This window comes from Crotalus tigris, unplaced genomic scaffold (assembly GCF_016545835.1).
Source record: "Crotalus tigris isolate CLP2741 ecotype Arizona unplaced genomic scaffold, ASM1654583v1 scf7180000024338.4412243, whole genome shotgun sequence".
Classification (NCBI taxonomy): Eukaryota; Metazoa; Chordata; class Lepidosauria; order Squamata; family Viperidae; genus Crotalus; species Crotalus tigris.
Window position 1 is genome coordinate 1,713,058 of NW_024100508.1, and position 24,027 is coordinate 1,737,084.

General features: G+C 41.3%; 1 protein-coding gene across 2 annotated transcripts in view; it reads right to left on the bottom strand.

Annotated features, from left to right (window-relative positions):
- Window positions 1–13,550: 13,550 nt before the first annotated feature.
- Window positions 13,551–24,027, bottom strand: part of APLP1 (amyloid beta precursor like protein 1) — a 43,170-nt gene continuing 32,693 nt past the window's right edge. For both annotated transcript variants that reach the window (XM_039325580.1, XM_039325579.1), the window contains 2 exons: window positions 19,343–19,486; window positions 13,551–16,257 (listed from right to left, as the gene is read on the bottom strand). In XM_039325580.1, the coding sequence (XP_039181514.1) occupies window positions 16,159–16,257; window positions 19,343–19,486 (243 nt within the window). In that variant the 3' untranslated portion in view covers window positions 13,551–16,158. The remainder of the gene's footprint in view (window positions 16,258–19,342; window positions 19,487–24,027) is intronic.

Below are 24,027 nucleotides of genomic sequence, written 5' to 3' on the forward strand. Positions count from 1 at the left end.
AATAAAACAATTTGCTAAGTGAAGTTTATTGCTTTTCTCAATTCTTTCTCCTTCTTTGGAGTACTGTAAAGGGCATTTGTGTAAACAAGCTTAAATACTTTCAACATCTGCACTTAGTAAAATGCAAATTTGTTCCGGTTTGCCAGTTAGCTAACAAGCTGGTTTGTGAGCCAGGTGTTCCATGGCATGTACATTTCTTTCAACATATTTTGTGTGTGTGTGTATTCTCTGTGGTACACACCAGATAGTACTGCTGACATCCTTAGCTACTTTTCGAAAACATGTATTTTAAGCCAGCGACTTCCTGAATACTTTCAGGTTATTCAATTGCTTTAAATGGGTCAAGGTTTACACAAGTGAGAAGCATAAAGAGGAGGCAACATTGAAAATGCATTTGGTTCCCAGGCCAACAGGTACATTGATGTAACTACTCTTATGATTTTGACATCTCCAAAAGAGTCCTGAAAGATAGAAGGAATTAATACTGAATGCTTAGGAAAAATAGAGGTGCAACAATATATTGTTTACCATGTATCTTAGCTGACCCGCAGAATGAACCTGCAAGCAATTTAGGGAACCCTGTTCCCTCTTTTCCAATTGCCAGATTTTCAAGGGACGTTCTGCTTGCCATTTCTGAAGCCTAGAGGAATACCTTCCATGTGATCCAAAGGTAGGCAAAGTTGGTGTTGAAATTCTGGAGTGCCACAGGTATTCATGGTCCAAATCATTCATGATAAAGAGCAATTAACATATTTAGTGCTAAGTGAGTTGATAGGAGGAGAAGGAACAGTCAGAGCAGAAGGGAGAAGGGAGAAGAAGGAGAAAGAGAAGAAGGAAGCTTCAGAAAAGATAGAATTCAGAAGAGAGAGAGAGTCTGCACCAGGGGTGGGATTCAGCCGGTTCTCACCACTTTGGCAGAACCAGTAGCTAATTTTTTGTTGCTGAGGCCCAGAATAGACTTCTGGATGCGGCATCCACACAGAGAGCTGGTTGTTCACATATTTGAATACCACCACTGGTCTGTGCCATGGGTGTCCAAACTTTTGGCTTGCCTGGGCTACCCTGAGTGAAGAGGAATTGTCTTGGGCCACATATAAAATGTATAATAGAGTTAATATATGTATATCACATAATGTTAAAATGTTACGATCTTGTGAGGCCACATTACTAGCTACCTAGGGCCTCAGGCCGCCCATGGACATGCTTGGTTTACCCTGTGGCTGACAGACATTTTCAGCCATTTGATTTGGCCACAGCCCCTTTGCTTTCCAAAGTGGGCATGGAATTATGAATTAAAATATTTTGCAATATGTTTGTGCATCTGAATCAAGCAAGGGGCAGATGGAAAGAATCAAACACTGAAACTCCACCTGGAAAGTATCTCTGATCAGGGAGTGACTGTCTGCAACTCCTGATTCTTGCCCACTTGAATCCGCAAAGGGCAGGTTTAACTTGTCAGGTTGGACATAAGGCTGAGGACACAGCATAGCAGAGATTCCTGGATGTCCACATTGCACCATCCAGGATAGCTCTGCTGGGAGAAGGAAAGGAAAATAAGAGCTAAGTTTCCTACATCTTAAACCAGTCCGGCCTGGTGTGCTTTGCCCCACCTTTCTGAGAAAATACAAAGTTTTCCCTCAGGAGGTGATCACCTGCCTATCTACTGATCAGAATCTGAGAGGAATGAATGTGGATTTAGAAATTCACCCTCTTTCTCGCCAGTGTTTCTCAAACAGGAGTTGGCCTTCTAAGCTAATTAGCAAAGAACTCTGTGAAAAGCTGCAGTTGCTTTAAAGCAGGGGTCTCCAAACTTGGCTGCTTTAAGACTTGTGTTCTTCGACTCCCAGAATTCCTCAACTAGCATGAATTTTGCCCCATTTTACGATCTTTCCTACCACGGTTGTTAAGTGAATCACTGCAGATGTTAACAACATGGTTGTTAAGTGAATTTGGCTTCCGCGTGGACTTTATTTATTTATTTATTTATTTATTTATGAGACTTATATACCGCTTTATGTTCAAGCACTCTCTAAGCGGTGTACACCAGTAAGCAATGTATATATATATATATTTACATTGCCCCCAACAATCTGGGTCCTCATTTTACCTACCCCGGAAGGATGGAAGGCTGAGTCAACCTTGAGCTGGTGAGATTTGAACCACTGACCTGCTGAACACAGTCAGCTAAAGTGGCCTGCAGTACTGCACTCTAACTGCTGCACCACCTCGACTTTGCTTGTCAGAAGGTGACAAAAGGGGATCACATGATCCCCAGGGACACTGCAACCGTCATAAATATGAGACAGTTGCCAAGCGTCTGAATTTTAATCACATGACCACACAGGGAACGCTGAAATGTTTTAAGTCTGAAAAACAGTCATAAGTCACTTTTTTGCAGTACCTTTGTAACTTTGAATGGTCACTGAATGAACTGTTGTAAGTCAGGGATTATCTGTATAATAAAAGATGTATCTATAGCACTGGGCACATTACTCAATTCAATTAAAACTAAACAGAAACCCTCCATTGCTAACTAGGTATAAATTTTATTGGGTAAACACATCACCCATACCAGTCAAAGGATTTCTACCTTGCCCTTTTAGTACGTGTGCTTTGTTCAAGCCAGATTACATTTAAAATTATTATTAAAAAGAAAAGTCTCATCTGAGTTAAATGATCTTTGTTTTAAGATTGGATCCATCCTCTATGCATTTTTTTTTTTTTTTGGCAATGGTACAAAAATGGCTTTCTTCTGACTTCTTCCAGAATATTTTGATTTCCTGACCTAGTTTATCTCTCCAGGAATTTGCAAAGCCTGACTCTGTTTCACCTCAGGCGCAATTAATCAAGTGTATCCAATTACTGAAACTTAAAAAATGGTACTGAGTTTAAAATACTTAAAAGACAAAGAACTCCCCCTAAAATGCATTTCTAAAAATGCAAAAGAGAGTTCCAAAAACATCTTAAAACAGGCAAAAGCAAGCAATAATTGTTTTTATTGTCTACGGAGTGAATGCTGTCTTAAAAAAGACTGTCTCAAGCTACTGGCTTAAAATCAACAAAGAGAGCATCAACTTGGCCTTCTGAATTAAAATTTAGATGAAGCTACTGAGAAGGCCCTTATCACTACCAGTCATCTCAAATATTATATATTGGAAAGGTAAGAGGATAAGACTGGGGAATAAGTTAACAATGCATATCTTGACAAAACCAACCCAAGATATTTTGTTGCTTGAAGCAAAGGACAAAGCAAAGGATTCGGATTTGAAAGCGGCAAGGGAGCTCAAACATCATCATCTTCCCCTGGGGCACCACCTTATTCCAATGGGAGGGCCATCCCACCAGAGAGCTGGGTGATGGAGGAGTGGTAACAGTTCATAATTCTGGCAGCGCCTCCTGACTTGAACTGGTGCCAGATTAAATAATGAGCCTTATCTGTGGTGATGTTCTTGTCTCAGGAATTAACAACGAGTCCAAAGTTCTGGTAAAAACAGGAAATCAGACTTTGACTCCTGCGCCAAGGTTGTGCATGTCATTGTCTAAAGGACCTCTATCCTCAAACCACTGCCAGTTCTTTTTAGCATTAGAATCAGTTTTATTAGAAATGTATGGAATCCAATCAATCTGGCTTAGCTAAACATCCTTTTCCTCTTAAATTATGTATTTCCAAAAATTAAAACAAAAACAAACCAGTTGGACCCAAAATAATGCTGAAGGACAGAAGAAGAGCTTTCTCTGCAAAATTAAAACATTCTGATTTAGGATTTTTGTACATCTTTCCACTGATTTGGATTGTAAATTTTAAAAAATATTATAACGAGAGCAGTCCCTATGAAATACAGAAAAACATCCCAGCAAAGCCAAGGTGCAAAAAAACAAACAAAAACAAAAAACAAACAAACAAAAAAACTCAACTCCACAAACCCAAAGGGTAAATCAATGCTTTGTCAACACAACAGATGAAATGAATCTTTTAAGGTATCTTCTGGATGCTGTTTTGGAGAATATCCTTCATCCCATTTTGTTGGCTTAACTTCTAACTCCAAATAAGCCAGAGATTTTTCAGAGAAAATGCTGACAAAAGAAAAACGCCAGGAGAACTTAGCTGGGACAGTCCAACCCCCCCCCCCCCAAAGAACATCCTCCAGCATCTCCCTTTTTTAGTTTTGCCAAATGGTAAGGCAAGACTTGACATCACACCCAGTAGGACTCCCTCCCAGTTCAGTGTTGCTTTAGCACACATTTTAAAGTGGGGATGGAGGAATAAAAAGATTCTCTAAAAACTTTAGAAATACCAAGTTATTGACAGGAGAAAGCTCAAGCTGTTTCCTTTGCTGAGAGTTTCTGCAGTGCATGACCAAGAAACCATCCTTGAGAGCAATACAAGAAAATAGGTAAATAACCCAGAGATACCTTTCACAAGCCTTCCTCATAATAGCAACAGAATTCAGAGCAGCTGTTAAACGCCCCTCATAACAGATCTTCTCTTTAAGATTCTAACCTGACCCGTGTCTCCTTTTAAATAAAAGCTTGGAAAGCACACCACTTCCCCCATTTTTAATACTATAAGCCTTCTAACTGTGACAGCCATGGTATAGGAGACAATCTGCTCTTCCACTAGATTAAATTGGATCATAGTGGATTACAATCCACTAGATTAATGGATCAAAGTACCCAACCTTCTGATATAAATTCATGCATATCTGCAATTGGAGATCCAGGTTGCTATGAGACATGGTTCATTCATTTTTAGTATTGCATTTCAATAATGTATTCTGGATGCTCAAAGGCCTTTTAATTTAATAAACAGAACACATTTTTTAACATACATTTTGCTAAGAGAGTGAACAAGTAGGGACTTGAACATGTATTGGTTCCTAGTCCCAATATTTTAATCATTGTATCATATTGGTTTGCATATCGTTTAACAGGAAGCAGTGGATAATTGATTCTGCATCCCAGTTAAACTTAGTCTACTTGGGAGACTTCGAGGTTTTAATACCCATCCTCAACTCAGGTTTTCGGAAACCTAAAATCTTCCTTTATCTAGGTAGTGGTTCTTCACAAATATCCATGATTCAATCCATCCAGCAACATGTTCGGACATACTGAACTATACGGGTTAGATCTCTATAATGTGCTAGGTTTGTTGAGGATCTGACAATTCAACAAAAGTCACATTTTCCAGCTATCCATGCTATTAATACATTATTAATCAGCATAGATTGTAAACATCCCCTGTGGGAACTGGTAGAACATCCAAGGCACAAGACATCACCATAATAAATCAGGGATTTATAAATGCACTAAAAGATGAAGATGAGACTGATTTTATCAAAAGCATCTAAGTCCCCAAAGCTTTCACTGCAATGAACTCATTAAACTTTGAGATGGCATTAAGATTGGAGTTGGCTTTTGCTACAGCCGATTATTCTGGCTATGTTTCAGGAAGAACATCACAATTAAGAACTTTGATGAAGTACAGCTCTGATTCTACTATTCTGATCTAGCATTTATTTGAGTAAAATTTGGAGAATGCGTCTGAAGAACAACAATTGCTCCCTCAACCATCTTGAAGGGGGTCCCACCTTACAAGCCCCACTTACCTGTTAGATGTACACCAGCCAACTCTAACCTGTTCTGCAAGATACAATACACTCAGCATGGCCTTTATACATTTATGAAGGAGGTGGGAGCAAAAGGGTCAGAGAACAGGACTGGATTTTCTGGCTTAAAAGCTGGATGGACCAGCAACCAAGATTGGTGTCCTCCTGTTTTTGCCTATTCAGTTATTCCTGCCCCATCCAGGAATAGTTGTCTGATTGACTCTCCACTATCATTTCCAGCATAGGGAGATTCAATAGAAAAGAAAGAATTAACTCCTAAAGATTTTTTTAGAGGTCTGCAAGGCAGATAGATAAGAAAAAGGGGGCTCATTTCATACATTGTATTAAGAATTTGCATGATTTGCTGTGTTGCAAACTAGCTAACTGCTGTTTAATCTATTATGAAAACCCATTGGGTGCATTTGATTTATGATTTGGTTTGCTGTGGAACTTTCCAAACTGGTTAATTAAAACATAGTTCAGTTAACCAAGAATAAATGAGTGATACTAAAATAAGTAGGTTTTTTTTAATTTAAAGGCAAATTTTGAGTCGGGGTATTGTGGTTTATGAAGCAATGTTATAATTTATGGTTTAGCAATATGTGTAAACCTAGTTTCTAAGGTTTGCTTAAAAATGGGATTAAACAATAGTTTAGCATAATGTGTGAACTCAGCAAATTTCAAAGGGTTGAGAGTCAAATTAAGAGCCTGAGCAAGAATTGTAAGAGGTAATAATAGTAATAGTAATAGTAATAGTAATAACAACAACAACAATAATGTTGGAAGGGACCTTGGAGGTCATCTAGTCCAACCCCCTGCTCAGGCAGGAAACCCTATACCATTTCAGACAAATGGCTGTCCAGTCTCTTCTTAAAAACTTCCAGTGTTGGAGCATTCACAGCTTCTGGAGGCAGGTTGTTCCACTGATTAATTGTTCTAACTGTCAGGAAATTTCTCCTTAGTTCTAGGTTGCTTCTCTCTTTTGTTAGTTTCCATCCATTGCTTCTTGTTCTTCAGATGCTTTGGAGAATAATTTGACTTCCTCTTCTTTGGGGCAGCCCCTGAGATATTGGAAGGCTGCTATCATGTCCCCCCTCATCCTTCTCTTCATTAAACTAGACATACCCAATTCCAGCAGCCTTTCCTTATATGCTTTAGCCTCCAGTCCCCTAATCATCTTTATTGCTCTTCTCTGTACTCTTTCTAGAGTCTCAACATCTTTTTTACATCATGGTGACCAAAACTGGATGCAGTATTCCAAGTGTGGCCTTACCAAGGCATTGTAAAGTGGTATTAATACTTGACGTGATCTTGATTCTATCCCTCTGTTAATGCAGCCCAGCACTGTGTTGGCCTTTTTGGCAGCTGCAGCACACTGCTGGCTCATATTTAATAATAATAGTAACAACAACAACAACAACAACAACAACAACAACAACAACAACAATAATAATAATAATAATAATAATAATAATAATAATAAATTGGAAGAGACCTTGGAGGTCATCGAGTCCAACCCCCTGCTCAGGCAGAAACCCTACACCATTTCAGACAAATGGCTGTCCAGTCTCTTCTTAAAAACTTCCAGTGTTGGAGCATTCACCACTTCTGGAGGCAGGTTGTTCCATTGGTTAATTGTTCTAACTGTCAGGAAGTTTCTCCTAAGTTGCTTCTCTCCTTGATCAGTTTCCATCCGTTGCTTCTCGTCCTGCCTTCAGGTGCCTTGGAAAATAGCTTGACTCCCTCTTCTTTGTGGCAGTCCCTGAGATATTGGAACACTGCTATCATGTCCCCCCTCATCCTTCTCTTCATTAAACTAGACATACCAAATTCCAGCAACCGTTCCTTATATGTTTTAGCCTCCAATCCCCTAATCATCTTTGTTGCTCTTCTCTGTACTCTTTCTAGAGTCTCAGCATCTTTTTTACATTGTGGTGACCAAAACTGGATGCAGTATTCCAAGTGTGGCCTTACTAAGGTGTTGTAAAGCGGTATTAATACTTCACGTGATCTTGATTCTATCCCTCTGTTAATGCAGCCCAGCACTGTGTTGGCTTTTTTGGCAGCTGCAGCACACTGCTGGCTCATATTTAAGTGATTGTCCACTAGGACTCTAAGATCCCTCTCACAGTTACTACTATTGAGCAAGGTACCCCCTATACTATACCTGTACATTTGGTTTTTCTTGCCAAAATGTTGAACCTTACTTTTTTCACCATTGAATTTCATTTTGTTAGATAGCGCCCAGTATTCAAGTCTGTCCAGATCCTCCTGTATCCTAAGCCTGTCTTCTGGAGTGTTGGCTATTCCTGCCAGCTTGGTGTCATCTGCAAATTTGATGATTTCCCCATCTATCCCCTCGTCCAAATCATTGATGATGTTGAAGAGCACTGGGCCCAGAACAGAGCCCTGGGGCACCCCACTACACACTTCCCTCCATATAGATGCAGTTCCATTGAGGACCACACACTGAGTATGGTCGGTCAGCCAGCTACGGATCCATCTGGTGGTGATGCTGTCTAACCCACATTTTTCTATCTTATCAAGTAGTAGGTTGTGATCTACTTTATCAAATGCCTTACTGAAGTCCAAGTAAATGATAGTTAATAGCTAGCTAGAAAATGGTTGACAAGAAATGCTAGCTAGCATTTCCTTATCTTTCTCTAGTTTGCATTATTCGCTTTCATACTGTCAGAGGAAAAGATCTCAAAAAGAGAATTTATTAACTTGTTTTCCATGCCCAGAAATCTTAGTTAGCATTTCTATTAGGAAGAAATTATGTAGGTTGTAGACCAACATCTGTACAGCTGTTGTTTTACTTCCTTAAAAAGTGAGGCAGTTAGTTATTTTTAATCAATATATAACTGTATTTGTCCATTTCATGTTTTGAATGTGTGACAATGAGAGATAACATGCTAATTTTTCCCATATTTGTTATAAGTTATCTCAAATTGTTTTTTTTAATGTGGAAAGACAGCTAAACATATGCTGTTAAAAATCCAAATGCATAGTTTTATTATGTACTGTATTAAAAGTATTTTTATACTCGTGAAAGGAAAAAAAACCTTAATAATTCTTTCTGAATAAATCAAACATATTTCTTTGATAGTCAATTAAAATAAAGACTGTTTCTGCTGGGACATTCTTAGTAAAAGGAAGAACTGTGACCTTTGCAGTAGATGGTGAAAGATTGTGGTTGGCACACATTTCTCCGCAGGAACAGAGTGCGGAACCAGGTAGCATAGGAATTGAGGAAATGAGACTTGTTCACGGGTACGATGACACGAGTAGAAATGGTAGTGAGGAAAGTAGTGGTCAGAGCAAGGACAAGGAAGAACAGAAAATTGGCCTGGTAACTAGGACAATGGAATAAGAATAAGGAACTAACACAGTGGTCAGTTCCAGGAATAGGGAGCTGATCCAGAGGTCAGTCCCGAGAAAGGGAAATGGGATGGCTATTGGGTGTCACCAGAATGCTAAAGATGGGCACAGTGTTAAGGTATAAAGCTTACTTCAAAGATTTAGGTGTTGCCACCTGGCCCAGCTGTCACACTTAATGATTGCTTGTCCATTTGGTCCTTATTGCAATAAGTTGTTGAAATGTAAGTACTAAATTCATGCGTCAAATTTAAATAAACCTCTGGATCCTAAAGTGAGAATTTTGTTGTGTGTTGTCTCTTGTTTCTCTTTAACAAGTTTTTCCCCTGACATACTGTATCATCAAGCTCTGGGCAATATACAAGACTTTGGAGTGGGAATTCTTCAAACATAATTTAATATTCATCAACTCAAAATTCTTTCCAGATTTTATTGGCAAACAGCTAAATTTTTACATTGAGATGGAACAATATATTGAAACTCTAACTGTGAAGATACTTCATAGCCAAATAATGTGCTCCCCTCATGAGATTAACATTTCATTTATTTACAGTATGTTTCCTGTCTTTTTGAAAGTGAAAATCAAAATAATAAAACTAAGATTCACTTTAAAGGTTGAATAGATTTATCGGGGGGGGGGGGAGGAATAAGGGACTCGTGTAAGAGGGGAAAATAGAGTCAATAACCTCTCTTTAATTTATTCAAGAATTAGAGCTAGTAAAATATAAAGAGTAGACCTATAGGAATCAAGACTTTAAAGCAGGAGTATCTAACCTTGGCAACTTTAAGACCTGTGAACTTCAACTCCCAGAAATCCCCATGCTGACCAGGGAATTCTGGGAGTTAGTCAACAAATCTTAAAGTTGCCTTGCCTCACTGAAGTGAACTTCTCAATGTTTCAACAATTTGGAAAACACTAGGTTGAAAAAGACTATCTTGGAGAAGCAGATCTTTCATAATTTTAGCTAATAGACCATCCTGGTTTCTCAGTGTATTGAATGTTTGCCTTCCCCCACAAACACATACAGAGTTTTGCCAGCCTTAGTGTGACATGTTTGTTCATACATACCCCAGTCACTTTTCTGCAAACAGGCTTTTCTTGCTTATGGATGAATCATCAGACATACAATGCAAAGGTTTGTATGCTCCCTATCATTTAGGAAAAATCCGTTTTTACAAATATTGGCAGGAATGACCTTTATAGATTGATACCTTGATATTATGATCTCAAGCTAGTAGATTGGCCTTGAAGAATCCTGGGTTCATGTCCACCTCATTATAAGTGATAGGACACTTGCTAAATTGTCTAAAATTGTAAAGGAATATCAAGCCAATGTTGCAAATGTGAAAAGAAGTGATTTATTTACTTATGTTTATCCTGTTTTTATTATTTATACAAATAACTGTCAAGGTTCCAATTGATGAACCCAACCAAGCAAACTACCTTCAAGACATTCTGATCTTTTAATGTAAAACTTTATTAAGTACATCACTTTGGCACTAATGAAAGCAAAACCAGCTCTGTCAAGACCCCTCCCAAACTCATATAGTAAAAGCGTTGAATTCTCTCTCCTCCCTCTGGGTCAGGTCACCTTGCTCAATCAAGTGGAAAAATATTGTGAAAGCATCTCTAGGTCTGGCCAGACATCTAGTGTAACGTCCTTGAGTCTTACGGTCTGGCTTCTTAATCTTTGAAGTCTGCATTCCGAACCTCTCTCCTCTCCCCAAGTTTGTTGGCAAGCTGAGAATCGCACCAGCAAAACTGTGCTTTGAAACTTGACAATAACTCAAGGTGGTGAACCTATTCAACACATCTCCCTCTTCCAATTTTTTGCATTACAAAAATCCCATGAGGTCAGTTGGGCTGAAAGAGAGTGACTGGCCCAAAGTCACCAGCAGGCTTTCATGGCTGAGGCAGGACTTGAACTCATGATCTCCTGCTTTCTAACTTGGAGCCTTAGCCACTAGACCAAACCGGCTTTTTAAAAATCACACGTGTGATTTTTATCACACAAGTGTACTTGAGAAAAAAAAAACACAAAAACGACTTGGGTACAAATGCATTCAGTAATGCAGAAGATACAGTAAACTAATCTGATGTTGAAAGCAGAATTATTCCTATTGGATTTTATGGACAAGGAATTAGAAAAGAAATACTGGAAATTAGTACTGTATAATATGGTAATTCCTTTGGTAGCCTATCCAAAAATCTTTCCTAAAAATGGCAGGAAAGAAATATTTTCTACTGGGCAACAGTTGAATTTCATTCCATAGACTGATGACTGTTTAGATGGTAATGAGGACTTACTCCAGATGTATGGAGCAATGCTGTGATTGTAGTTTTAGATCCTCTCTGCTCCTAGGTCTGAATGGGTCCCTGGATATCTCTTCTCAGTACCTATCCTTCTGGTGCCACTAATAGATGCTGATTCTGCCAAATACTTTATCTCAAATCTCTAGCATTTGAAGTGCCAACCATGTTTAACCATAAGGGCCATTGTTGTTATTTTGGAACAACAGCTACATTCCCCATGCTTTCTGGCATGGTATGGAGTCAATGTCTCGGGACGCCCTTTCGTATTTTCTCCAACCAAGCACTCTGTGCACAGCCAAGCAACTATGCCTAGCTGCCACTTGTTTCCACAATCTCTAAAGAGTAGGACTCTCAGATGAATTAAAATGGCAGACAGACTCAACTATTCAGGACTATCTACAGGGTTTTTTTCCCAGTGGACAAATGGCTCCAACAGAAGGGCTTGGGCTTAGCGGCAAACACCTATGATGAGTATGGCTCTGCGTTAATTGGTTAGACAGCAGGCAACTTTTAAGATGGGTGGGCTTCAACTCCCAGAATTCCCCAGCCAGCATGGAGTTGAAGCCCACCCATCTTAAAATATGCCAACGTTGAGAAACACTGTTCTATAGACTAAGTTGCCCATCACAACCTAAAGCTAAGGAAAGATATTGCGGGTCTCTGATTTAACCCCAATATCTAATGCCAATTTTTAGGTGGGAAAAAGCAACAATTTAGAACAAACCACATCTTTATTTGAAGAGCTGGACTTTTATAAGATCACCTATGTTTTGTTTACCTAGAACCCTCTCAAGAGATCTTGCACAGATGTGCCACATGGCTAGACTACGATCGCAACAAGCATCCCTTTCCTTGGAAAGGAACGTGTTCATTTTTCTGAGGTCCCTTTTGAGAAACACAGGGATTTGCTGTTTTTAAATGTTCAGCATTTGGAATTGAACATAGGACTTACCTTCATCAACTAGCATGTCCGATATGGTTTTGAAAGCACTAATTGTATGATACTTGATCAAGGATTGGTGAATCATATACCATGACTGGAGGTTAATGGTTTTAAAGCTCAAAGGTTGTTGAAGATAATGTCCAGAATATAATTTCACCGAGATATGCTGATTTCAATTTCAAGACTTTTCAGTCACCTGTTTAGAGATTGTCCCTCATTTCAGATTTGACCAAACCATGAATTGCCATGGGCTCCAAATTAGGTTTACACAAACTATGATTCAGTTGAAGCAATCAGAGTTTATACTAATGAATAAGGGAGAAAGGAAAAATAGAGAACCATGAAGCAGGCTAGACAAATAGAAATTTAAACGCTTAAAGAATAAGAGTGTTGTAAAACAGTTTTTCTCAAATTTTCCTTCGGCTGATGTACTGTATTCCTTTAAAAAGGCTTGAAAACCTGATAATCAATCAATGAAAAATGTGTGCTGCTTCATGTCCTTTCTCCAGATACACTCATTTTAAAAGCCTTTTTTCAAACATCCACACTTTTTGCTGCAAAATCACCCAAACAATTTTTTATCTGCCTGTTTTCTCTTAATAATGTATGCAGATTTTTCCTCAAAGAAGGGATCGTTACATCTGTACAGGAAACTAAATTGTGTAAAATGGTGCAAAAGCTTTAGATGGATTGGGTTTCTCTTCCATTTTCCTTAAAATCATGACAGCCACATATTGTTTAGGTAGAAAGAGAGCCCAAATGTTTTCCAGAAGTGAACTGGTCTTCTGAAGTTCTCCTCTGAACTTCTTCTGCATCCTAGACCAATAGACCAATCTCCCTCACCCCCCCCCAATTTACAGGCAGTCCTCGACTTACGACCACAACTGAGCCCTAAATTTATGTTGCTAAGTGAGACATTTGTTAAGTGAATTTTGCCCCATTTTACGACATTTCTTGCCACAGTTGCTAAGTGAATCATTGCAGTTGTTAAGTTAGTAACCTGGTTGTTAAGTGAGTCTAGCTTCCCCGTTGACTTTGCTCGTCAGAAGGTTGCAAAAGATGATCACATGATACAGGAATAGTGCAACCATCATAAATATGAACCGGTTGCCAAGCATCCAAATTTTGATCATGTGACCATGGGGATGCTACAACAATCGTGTGAAAAACGGTAATACGTCACTTTTCTCAGTGAACAGTCACTAAATGAACTGTTGTAAGTTGAGGACTATCTGTATTTCTGTTTCCCAGCCACCTCCAGCCCCCCAATTTTTCTTGTTTCATTGAAAAGTCCAGGTCCAGCACCATGCTTAGAGAAGTGACAATATTTTATTAGTTTGGTGGGAGGGCTGGCAGTTGAATTCCATCTCCTGCTTTGTCTTTCTGACGTTGCCTTTTGATTCCAAAAACCTCAGCTTAAAAACAAACAAGATCTAAAAGCTAAACAGGGCAGGGCACGACAAGGTGACTATGAAACATAGAAGAAGACATTCAAGGCAGAAATCCTGACATTCTTTTTTCCTCAAAGATGGAGTATGCCGGTGGTAAGGGGTGAGGGCCTCCCACACCTGCAGATTTTTGAGTCTGGAAATAACTTTCCTCAACTATGTGAAAATGAAAAAAAGAATGGATCCCTTTTATCTCTCCAATGTGATTCTTAGCCCAGTGATTTCTATGCCTGTCCATACAAATTATCCCAGCCTCACTAAAGAAGTGCTGTGTTTGCATTCACCGGATATACAAGTAAGTTAAGCATAGGTTTTATCACCATCTGTTAGGGATGCTTCAATGTGAGTTTCCACACACAGCAAGTTTGAATGGTCCCTTCCAAATTTTGATGGCTCTCCAATTTGGCCGTCCTCCAGTTGTGTGGATTTCAACTCCCAGAGTACTCAGCAATGTTGCCTACCCCAGGCTTAGGGGATTCTGGGGCACCCAGATAGGAGAAGGCTGGATTATGGCTTAAGGGGAACCAAGATAAAAGCATCTCTAAGGTTACCTCTTCTAAGTGATCTCAGGAATGTTGTTAGTAAAGGTATCTTCCTTGGTCCAACTCCCCCCCTCCCCAAAATAGCAAAATGGTTCAGTCCAAAGGCAGCAATAGGACAATTACTCCACACCAGTCTGTCTAGTAATTGCTAGGAATTACAGATCATTTGGCAGAGATGGCACCAGAGATGGTCCAATTGGTCTCCTACCTTCTCCCATTTGGGATTGCTGAGATGGTTGATCTCAGAAGGTACTTTTGCAAAGTGATCAAGACATGTGGCAAATTGCTACTGGAAGAAAAACTTCCCACTGTAAGAAACAAAACAACAACAAACAAGCATATATGCTTATGAGCTTAGCCCTATAATGGAACTTAACTTCCCAGCTTCAGAATTTCTGGGCCAGGGAAAGGATCAGCCTTATGGGCTGTGCTCACACAAGAAGCTTAATTTTGTTCCTGAATTAACCTGTTTTTTGGGCTTGCGCAAATTGCCGAACTGTAAAATGATGAGTCACACAACTTGTGACCAAAAACAAATCAACTAACAACTTAAAACAGCTTAGCATATTGTGTGAATTCAGCTGCTGTTAGGTTTGTAACTGGAGTAGTTAACTCAACAGTGTGAACGTAGCCAAAGTCTGTTTCAGCAAACCTGCTTTTATGCTTTACGTAGTGCGAGGAGGGAAGTAGAAGAAGATACATGTCTATGCAGAAAAAGAGCTTCAATCTTTGTATCTCCCCTCTCCAAACTAGTCAAGTAAAGTGCTGATGGATGTTAACCTATCCCAATCTACTCAGCCTTTAGCTGGCTTTCTAATAAATTAGGTGCAAGGAGTGAAGAGTTCAGTGTAGTAAGGAAGCAGAAGATAAACAGAGATAGAAAAAGGCAAGCAAGTGAAGGGGGAATCAGGTTTCTATGTCAGAGGCAAGCTAGGTTAGCAATGGGCAATTCTTCCGTGCAATGGTACCCCTTGTCTGACAGGTATGCTGGAAGTGTTCCATTTTCCAACAAAATCCTGAAAAGTGGAGTCACAAATGTGTGCCATGGAATATGTAGGGTCTGCTGCTTTGTGGAAAACCTTGTGATGAGTGTTTCTAGGGGCTTGGAAGTGATGTCTGGCTGTGGGGATATTGAGTTATGGGCTATCATTTTAACATAAGATTTGGCTCTAGGTGAGTTAGGAAGATGCACACATGAAAGACCCATGATCAATGAATACTGGTTACTGATTGGAACATACGAATTTTAAGAGTGTATGATGTGATGTTTAGTGCCCCTATAATTCCATGATGATTCTGTAGATTCAACTGTTTCTCTTCACAACATGCAGTTACCCATTGGGATGAGTTGGCTTAAAATACAAGGGAAGAAACCTGGCACTGGCTGTTTGGTGGGAATGCCTCGGTTCACACAACATGCTGAACTAGATGACTGAATTAACCAATGTGGTGGGTTTCCACAGCACATCAAATCAGAAAACTAACCAAATCGGATGTGTTTGCCCAACATGCTAAGCTATTAAAAAACACAATGCAAGATTAAAATGAACCCAGCTTAGTGCTTCAGCAAAGGTAGCCCCTAGGTTTGTAACAAAGCTGTTTAAGCATGTTGTGTGAACGCAACCATGGTGTGCATGTTGATATAGGCATTTAGACCTTGTGAAGTGAAATCGAAGAAGTGGGAGAAATGGCAAGTAGAAGGCTAGTAGCAGTAGCTAGAAAGCCCAGAAAGTGTGAAGCAGGATGGCAAATGGAAGAACAAAAACAAGGCGGATGAGATGGTAGGAGCAAAGCTCAGACGGGGCACAGAAAAAGAGAAGGGCTCTGAGTGAAAAAACACCCCTCTCCTGTTCTACATGCCAACCCCTCCATCCACATGGTCATGCCCACCACCCCAATCATGCCACAAGCCCCAACCCCAAGGAACTCAGTTCATCTCCTCAAAGAATTTGTACGTGGGGTTTTCATAGCCATGGTTTTGCATTTTGCTCAACTGCCGCTCCTCTGGGCTAACCATGGGATCCACCTGCCAGAGGGGGAACAGAAAAAAAGAAAAGAGTTAATTAAATTAAGCAATGGGGCTCCAGCAAGCTTCTACCAACATGCCTGTAACTCAGGATGCTGATCAGTAGAGCTCTTAAGGATATGAGTTGAATTGAATTGAAATGAAATGAATACATTCTTTGGCCAAGTGTGATTAGACACACAAAGTATTTCTCTCCGGGGCAGAAGTATGCATTCAAAGTAACAGAATAATGATAATCATAATGATATGCCAATATCATCTGCCAAGCAAAAACAACCAGATCGACATGCGTAGGCTTCAAGCTAATTACTTTGTTATATCCTGCCTATAATATAGAAATCTCCCCAGACTCTCAGCCTTTGCCTGGGAATGGATAGACAAAGCTCTATGCAGTTTAAGGGGAGATCATTTCTGGATCTCTTACACCTGTGCAAGGATTGGAAGCTAATTCCTCACTTGAGACCTCCGCACTGCCTGGCTGTGTATTTCCCAAAACCATTCCAGTCAATTTCCCTGATTCTTAGAAATGCTTTTCATTGGCTCCCTATCCAAGCTTGTGTTCCTTTCTTGCTGATATCATTTAATGCAGTGGTTCTCAACCTGTGGGTTGCGACCCTTTTGGGGTCATACGAGCCTTTCACAGGGGTCGCCTAAGACCATCGGAAAATACATATTTCCGATGGTCTTAGGCAGGGCTTGTCAACCACCTTCTCTCCCTCCCCCCCCTCCGCTCCACCTCACTTGTTTGTGGAAAATATGCTGCTTGGCGGCAGTCTGCACGAACTCTACCAACTGTGTCCCGCAGGGGGCGCATGAAGAGCGCAGGCGCAGAGCAAGGCCCCGCCCTCCCCAGAGACTCATTGTGCAGCAACCGGATTGACTTTTTCTCGTGCACGCAGATCAGCGAAGGGGAGGCTGCCGCAGCACCCAACTCCTGCGCCCGTCAGCCAGGAGGTCTGGCGACGGCTGCCAGTCTTCTTTGCCACCCCTCCCGTCCTCGACTCCTCCGCCCATTCATGTCGAGCCCGCTGGGGCTTGACAGGGAGAGAGGGAGGGAAGGAGGAAGGGACTCCTCCTCTCCTAAGCTTCAAAGCACGATCGGCTTCCCAAGGGTGCCACAATCCTCATGAAAACGGGGGGGGGAGGAGCAAAGGGGGCGAGAAAGCTCGTGACGGGCTCAAAGGAGCACCTGTCAGCGTTGGTGACAAGAAATTCCCCACAAACCCAGGGAAGGGGTGGAGAAAAGGAGCCCCCTTTGGGAGGAAACCACCACCTTCTTCTCCTTGGCTTTGCGTTCTTCTGTTTCTCGACAGCTGGGCTGCCGAGCCTCTGCTGGCTGGAACTTCCTTTCCTTCCCTCCCTCTTGGTCTCTTCTTCCTTCCCTCCCTCTCCCATTGTCCCTCCCTCCCTCCCTTCCTTTCCTTCGCCTCCCTCTTTGTCCCTCCTTCGCCTCCCTCTCTCCCCTTGTTCCTTCCTTCCTTCCTTTCCTTCGCCTCCCTCTTTGTCCCTCCTTCCCTCCCTCTTTCCCCTTGTCCCTTCCATCCTTCCTTCCTTCCCTCTTGTCCAGGATCGGGGCGAACCTCTACAGCTGATCTGCGCTTTTGCAGAGCAGCCAAGAAGCAGGTCAGCTATAACAACAGGCCGCTTGCTAATTTAGCAGAAGCGCAAATCAGCTGTAGCCCGGCGCTGATCCTGGGGCTTCTGCTAACTTAGCAAGCGGCTTGTTTTCTGGTGAAGCTGAGCAAGTGAGCTGGGCGGAGCTCTCCTCTGCCTCTGGCAGCCTGTCCCCTCCCCTTGTCCCTTCCTGGGCACGGAGGGGGGGAGGAAGGAAGGGACGAAGAGGGAGGGAAGTAAGGGACAATGAGAGAGGGAAGGAAGGAAGGAACAATGGAAGGAAGGTAAGGAAGGAAGGGACAAAGAAGGAAGGAAGGAAGGAAGGAACTAAGAGGGAGGGAAAGGAAGGAAAGAAGGAAGGGACAATGGGAAAGAGGAAGGGAAGGAGGAAGAGACTAAGGGAGGTGAAGGAAAGGAAGAAGGAAGGAAGGGACAATTGGAGAGAGGGAAGGAAGAAGGAAGAGACTAAGAAGGAGGTGAAGAAAAGGAAGGAAAGAAGGAAGGGATAATGGGAAAGAGGGAGGGAAGGAGGAAGAGACTAAGGGAGGTGAAGGAAAGGAAGGAAAGAAGGAAGGAAGGGACAATGGGAGAGGGAGGGAAGAAGAAACTAAGAACGAGGTGAAGGAAAGGAAGAAAAGAAGGAAGGGACAATGGGAGAGGGAGGGAAAGAGGAAGAGACTAAGAGGAAGGTGAAGGAAAGGAAGAAAAGAAGGAAGGAAGGGATAAGGGGAGAGAAGGGAGGGAAGGCAGGCAGGCAGGCACCCACCCTAGTCCCATCCCAGAGACCCACAGATTCCCCCCCACAGGCACTCTGCAACCTGAGTGATCAGCTGGCCACGCCCTCTGGCCATTGATCACGTGACCCTGGGACACTATGAACGTCGTAAGTATGAATCAGTTGTCAAGCATCTGAATGTAAATCACATGACCCTGGGGATGCTACAACAATCATAAGTGTGAAAAATAATCATAATTTGCTTTTTCAGTGCTGTTGTAACTTCAGTCACTAAGCGAATTGTTGTAAGTTGAGGACTACCTATACTTTCCCATTTTTTTTCCTTTTTTTTTGGTCAGGTTTTTGATACCCCACCCCCCCCGGCCAGCTGGATGGGGGGCTGGGGGTCACCACAACATGAGGAACTGTATTAAAGGGTCACGGCATTATGAAGGTTGAGAATCACTGATTTAATGGAATCTCTTCTCCTGGGTGTCTGCAGAACAATGCACCAAGGAAAAAGCTACAATAGCCCCAGTTCTAAGGAAGCCACCATGTGCAATGCATCAGGACAGCAGACTGTGCTCTCCTCCACATGATACTGCTCCCAGATAGATAAAGTGGAGAGTGGAGAAAACCTGATGTGAGCAAAAGGATTTAGAAGTTTTATATAATTTGAAATTCTTCTCAAAACCTGCAATCCCTGAAATTTGACTGCTCCCCAAGAGCAGATAGCTTCCCCCCCCCCAAAGGTACCTCAACAATGCCGTGACTGATGGTCCCATATGGCTTTCGTCGAACCATCAGGAGGCTGATGATAATCACCATGGCAACAGCCACTGCTACGATGAGGAGGCCAATCAGGGCCCCTCGGTTGATGGTTACCAAGGTGTCAGGCTCCTGTGGAAAAACAGTCAGTCTGATTTTAGGACAATCTTCATGTTTGCTAAAAAAGACACCTTGTTTCTACAGTGGTGTAGAATGATGGAAGAAAAGACTTCCTCCAGACTTTTGACAAAAGACACACATGCAGTAATTATAATTATTGCTTTTCCAACCTGCTGGAATGGATACTCCACCTGTTTAAACACCACCAGAGATATTAAGAAATGAAATCTGAGTTCAAATCCCAATGCAGAGATTAAAGAATTCTGCCCAATGATATTATACAGATTGTCTAAATCAGGGATGTCCAACCTTGGCAACTTTATTGTGGACTTCAACTCCCAGAATTCCCCAGCCAGCAGGTGTCTAAACATCTGCAACTAAATACATTTGGCAGATAATTCAGTTTTTTTTCCCCCAACGTTTGCCTTGGTAACAAAATATTGCTTCTGGAGCACAGGATGGGGGTGCAATGGGGTGGGGTGACCTGGTACTGTAATATTACGAGAAAATGTCTGGATCCCTTGAAAGAAATAAAAGAACAGATGTGTGCTTATGGCTAGAGTATTCAATCAACCGCAAAAGAGCCACACAGGCGGATTTACTGACAGATTGGGTTATCTGAAGCTGAAAGTGGTTACAAAATGAGGTTTAAGAGAAAAGCTATGTTAAAAAAATATATTTTTTCTTCTGGATGAAGAGCAAGTCTATTTCAATGGCTCTGCCATAATTTTTCTCCTTAAACCCAGAGTTTAGAATATCAAGACAGAACCATCTTTCTCCCATGCCAGTTTATTAATAACTGCTGGATGGAATTATTCATCACACCTTGCCAGTAATATAGATGTGATGAATAATTCCATTCATTTAGTGACCGCTTAAAGTTACAACTGCAGCCTTCGCTGCATGTTTGTGGGACTATCGGTAAAAAAAAAAAAAGTTCCATCAAACTTTCTAACTTCTCGCAAGATCTCATGAGAAATTAGAAAGTCTGATGAAACTTTTTTTTTTTACAGATAGTCCCACAAACACGTGGCGAAGGCAGAGAAGCGAACGGAGAAACGGAATGAACAGAGAAACGGAATGAACGGAGCTGAAAGGCAGGTTAGTAAAAAAAAACACTTGGGGGAGGTGGCATCTGGGCGGGGGTGAGCCCAGCAATCTTACCCTGCACGACTTCGGCAGGTGTCTGGAAGAGGGAGGGAAGCAACTGGTTTACTACCATGCTAGTGCTGCCGCGTTGCTTCTCTACTCCATGCACAGGCCCCGCCTCACCCCTTGCATGGAGTGCCCTGCTCCCGCTGTTCCCCCCACCCCCAAGTGGCACCTTCTTTCCAGCTCCTACGCATCACCTCCTCTGCTGTGTAGGACTAAAAATAAAGTTCAATCAATCAATTCCAACTTTTCAGATCCTTCCCCCCCCCCAAGAAGTTGAAATTGATTGATTGATTGAACTTTTTTTTTTTTTTTTTTTGCACATGGCAGTGGAGGTCTAAAGCGAAAAGGTTTTATAAAACCTAGCTTAAAAAGCCACTTGCCCAGGGAGATTTTGATGCAGGTTGCTCATGGACGGGACTTAAGGCCTTGGACTGGGGTGACGGCGCATGTGCCCACAGAGAGGGCTCTGCGTGCCACCTGTGGCATGTTCGCCACCACAGCCCTATTTTGTCAGCTTCTACCTGTTTGCTCATTTTTTTTTCATCTGGTGGTATTAAATTGCATGCATTTGAATTGTTATTACAAACTGCCTGGAGGAACTGAATGCAACTGTATACTGTGCTAAAATGAAAAAAAAAGAAAGAAACTGGTTTTATATTGGGTGGAGGCCACATGCTGAGATTGCACTTAATTTTTGGAGAAAGGGGATGTGGGAATTTCTTTCAAACTCCCAAGAGTTCTACAATTTCAGTTTTGGGTGGTCTGATTTGCTTCTACTACTTCTAAGTGTAGTAACAAGACTACCATGTGCATTAAGGCTAGAGAAGAAGAGAGGAAAAGTTATAAAGTGCGTTTCTTCAATCTGGTAACTTTCAGATATTCCAACCTCATAATGTCAGCCAACATGGTCACTGCCTGTGGGGACCAGGAGTCAAAGTCCAGGAAAATATGAGGTACAGAATGCTTTAGAGCAGGGGTCTTCAAACTTGGCCCTTTTATGACTTGTGGACTTCAACTCACAGAATTCCTCAGCCAGCATTCTGGGAGTTGAAATCCACAAGTCATAAAAGGGCCAAGTTTGAAGACCCCAGCTTTAGAGGCTTTGGAGAATCCATAAAGATTAATCACCAGGGAATAGAGTAAGTTATTCTAAACCAGTGTTTCTCAACCTTGGCAGGGGAATTCTGGGAGTTGAAGTCCACACATCTTCAAACTGCCAAGGTTTAGAAACACTGCTCTAAAATATAGAATGTCTTTTGTCTATAGTAGTGTTTCTCAACCTGGGCAACCTTAAGATGTGTGGACTTCAACTCCCAGAATTGAATTCTGGGACCTGAAGTCCACACACCTTAAAGTTGCTGAAGTTGAGAAATATTGATCTGTAGCAAAGGTAGGCACCCTGTTTAGGCCCTGGCCTGTCTGGACTGCAGGAACCCAACATCCATCTCCCCTTCTTAACCCCTTTGGAGTTTTCTTCCTCAAAATGATGCTGTGGACGTGTTAAAGTTCTCCAAAACCCAAGTTGAAGTCCATGAGTCATAAAAGAGCAAAGGTTGCCTATCCCTGCCCAAGGCACTAATTTTGCTCTGAAGATGCCAACCCCACAATAAATTAAACAGAAATGGGATATTTCAACCTTATTGAATCCTAGATTCAGCTGGCTTTATTCTATAATCCTTGTTTCAGTTTCAGATACAGTTCACTATGCTGTCTTACAAATATTTATCCTGGTATGTTTATTTATTTATTTATTTATTTATTTACGAGACTTATATACCGCTTTAAGTGCAAGCACTCTCTAAGCAGTGTACACCAGTAAGCAATATATATATATATATATATATATATATATATATATATATATATATATATATATATATATGTATATATATATTTACATTGCCCCCAACAATCTGGGTCCTCATTTTACCTACCCCGGAAGGATGGAAGGCTGAGTCAACCTTGAGCCGGTGAGATTTGAACCGCCGACCTGCTGAACACAGTCAGCTAAAGTGGCCTGCAGTACTGCACTCTAACTGCTCGCCACCTCGGCTCATGTTTCTATCAATATGGAGAAATTGCTACTTTACTTTACAGAAGCAGTTTGCCTCACTTTTAATCTGCTTCTCAACCATCTGAATTCTGAAATGACGACGGTTTGCTTGCTACCTCAGCTCTCACCTGTGACAGGAAGTTATGATTTATTCATAAAGCTGTGGTCGGGATAAAGCCTGAGGAATCTGTGCACAAAAGGCACTGCTTCTTTTTAAGGAGAAAGGGATTAGCAACTATTACGACAAGCATTGCCAAGTTCAGGAGTAATTGAAATAAGCTTTTGATCCCTGCAGCATTTGTTAAATATTCACAGCAGATAGAGAACTGGATTTCTTCTTACGCCCCAGGACACTGTTACAAACAATCTGCCTTCATCTGTTCAGTTGTGTATGATTTTCAGAGACTTTAGAGATTACAAATAATGCTTACGTTAATATTTCCACTTGGGGCATCTGTAATTCAGATGTAAAATGCTGCGTGGGTCTGAAGGAGCTCTAAAAACACTGTTTTTCATGCCGATTTGTTGTATTTGGCATTTTAGCTTGTTGAAAACAACTTCCAATCTCACAAACACTCAACCAAAGTACCAAAGCTTGCAGTTTGTTGCCTCTCTGGATTTTGCAGAGAACAAAGCTGTGATTATAGCTCCTAATGTTTGTTTTTCATAGAGAGAAGTGGTTTCTACCTCTTATTTCTTCTCCCAACTCCCTATTATTCTTATAGGTCCATAAATCAGAGAAAATACTTATTCTTCTGACACCGTTAAAAGAAAACCATAAGCAATGAAGTGGAATGGGATATGAAGCAGAGATGACCTCAGGCATGGAAAGAATGATGATTTAAAAAAAAAAAGATGAAATCTCCCTAGGATAAATTTTCTTTTGGAGGGAATTTTGAGATGCAAACCAGTCTCTTCTACTTCCTGTTGAATAATCCAATGCCAGTGATTATTGGGGAGAAAAGAAGCTGAATTAACAATCAACCACCAGAAGACGGAGGCCAAGTATAGTCAGTTTTATGTTACAACAGATGTATGCAGGGCACAGAGTCAACTGACACCAGTGGGGATCTGGAATTAAACATACAACTGAGGGAATAGTAAAGATATTAGACAAAACACACATAACAATTTGATGAGGTAAAGATCATCATTTTTTTTCACAGAGGAAGCCCTGTTTTGAATCCTAGAGAAGGAAAGATGATCTGTACAAAACATGATTTCAAGAATCAGTCCCTGATAAATGAGAGACAATAATGAAAAGGCTAATGGGCAGCAGTATGTACTTATTTCCTTGGGCTCAAATGAAGAACTCGACATCTATGGGAGAGATCCATGACTTTCT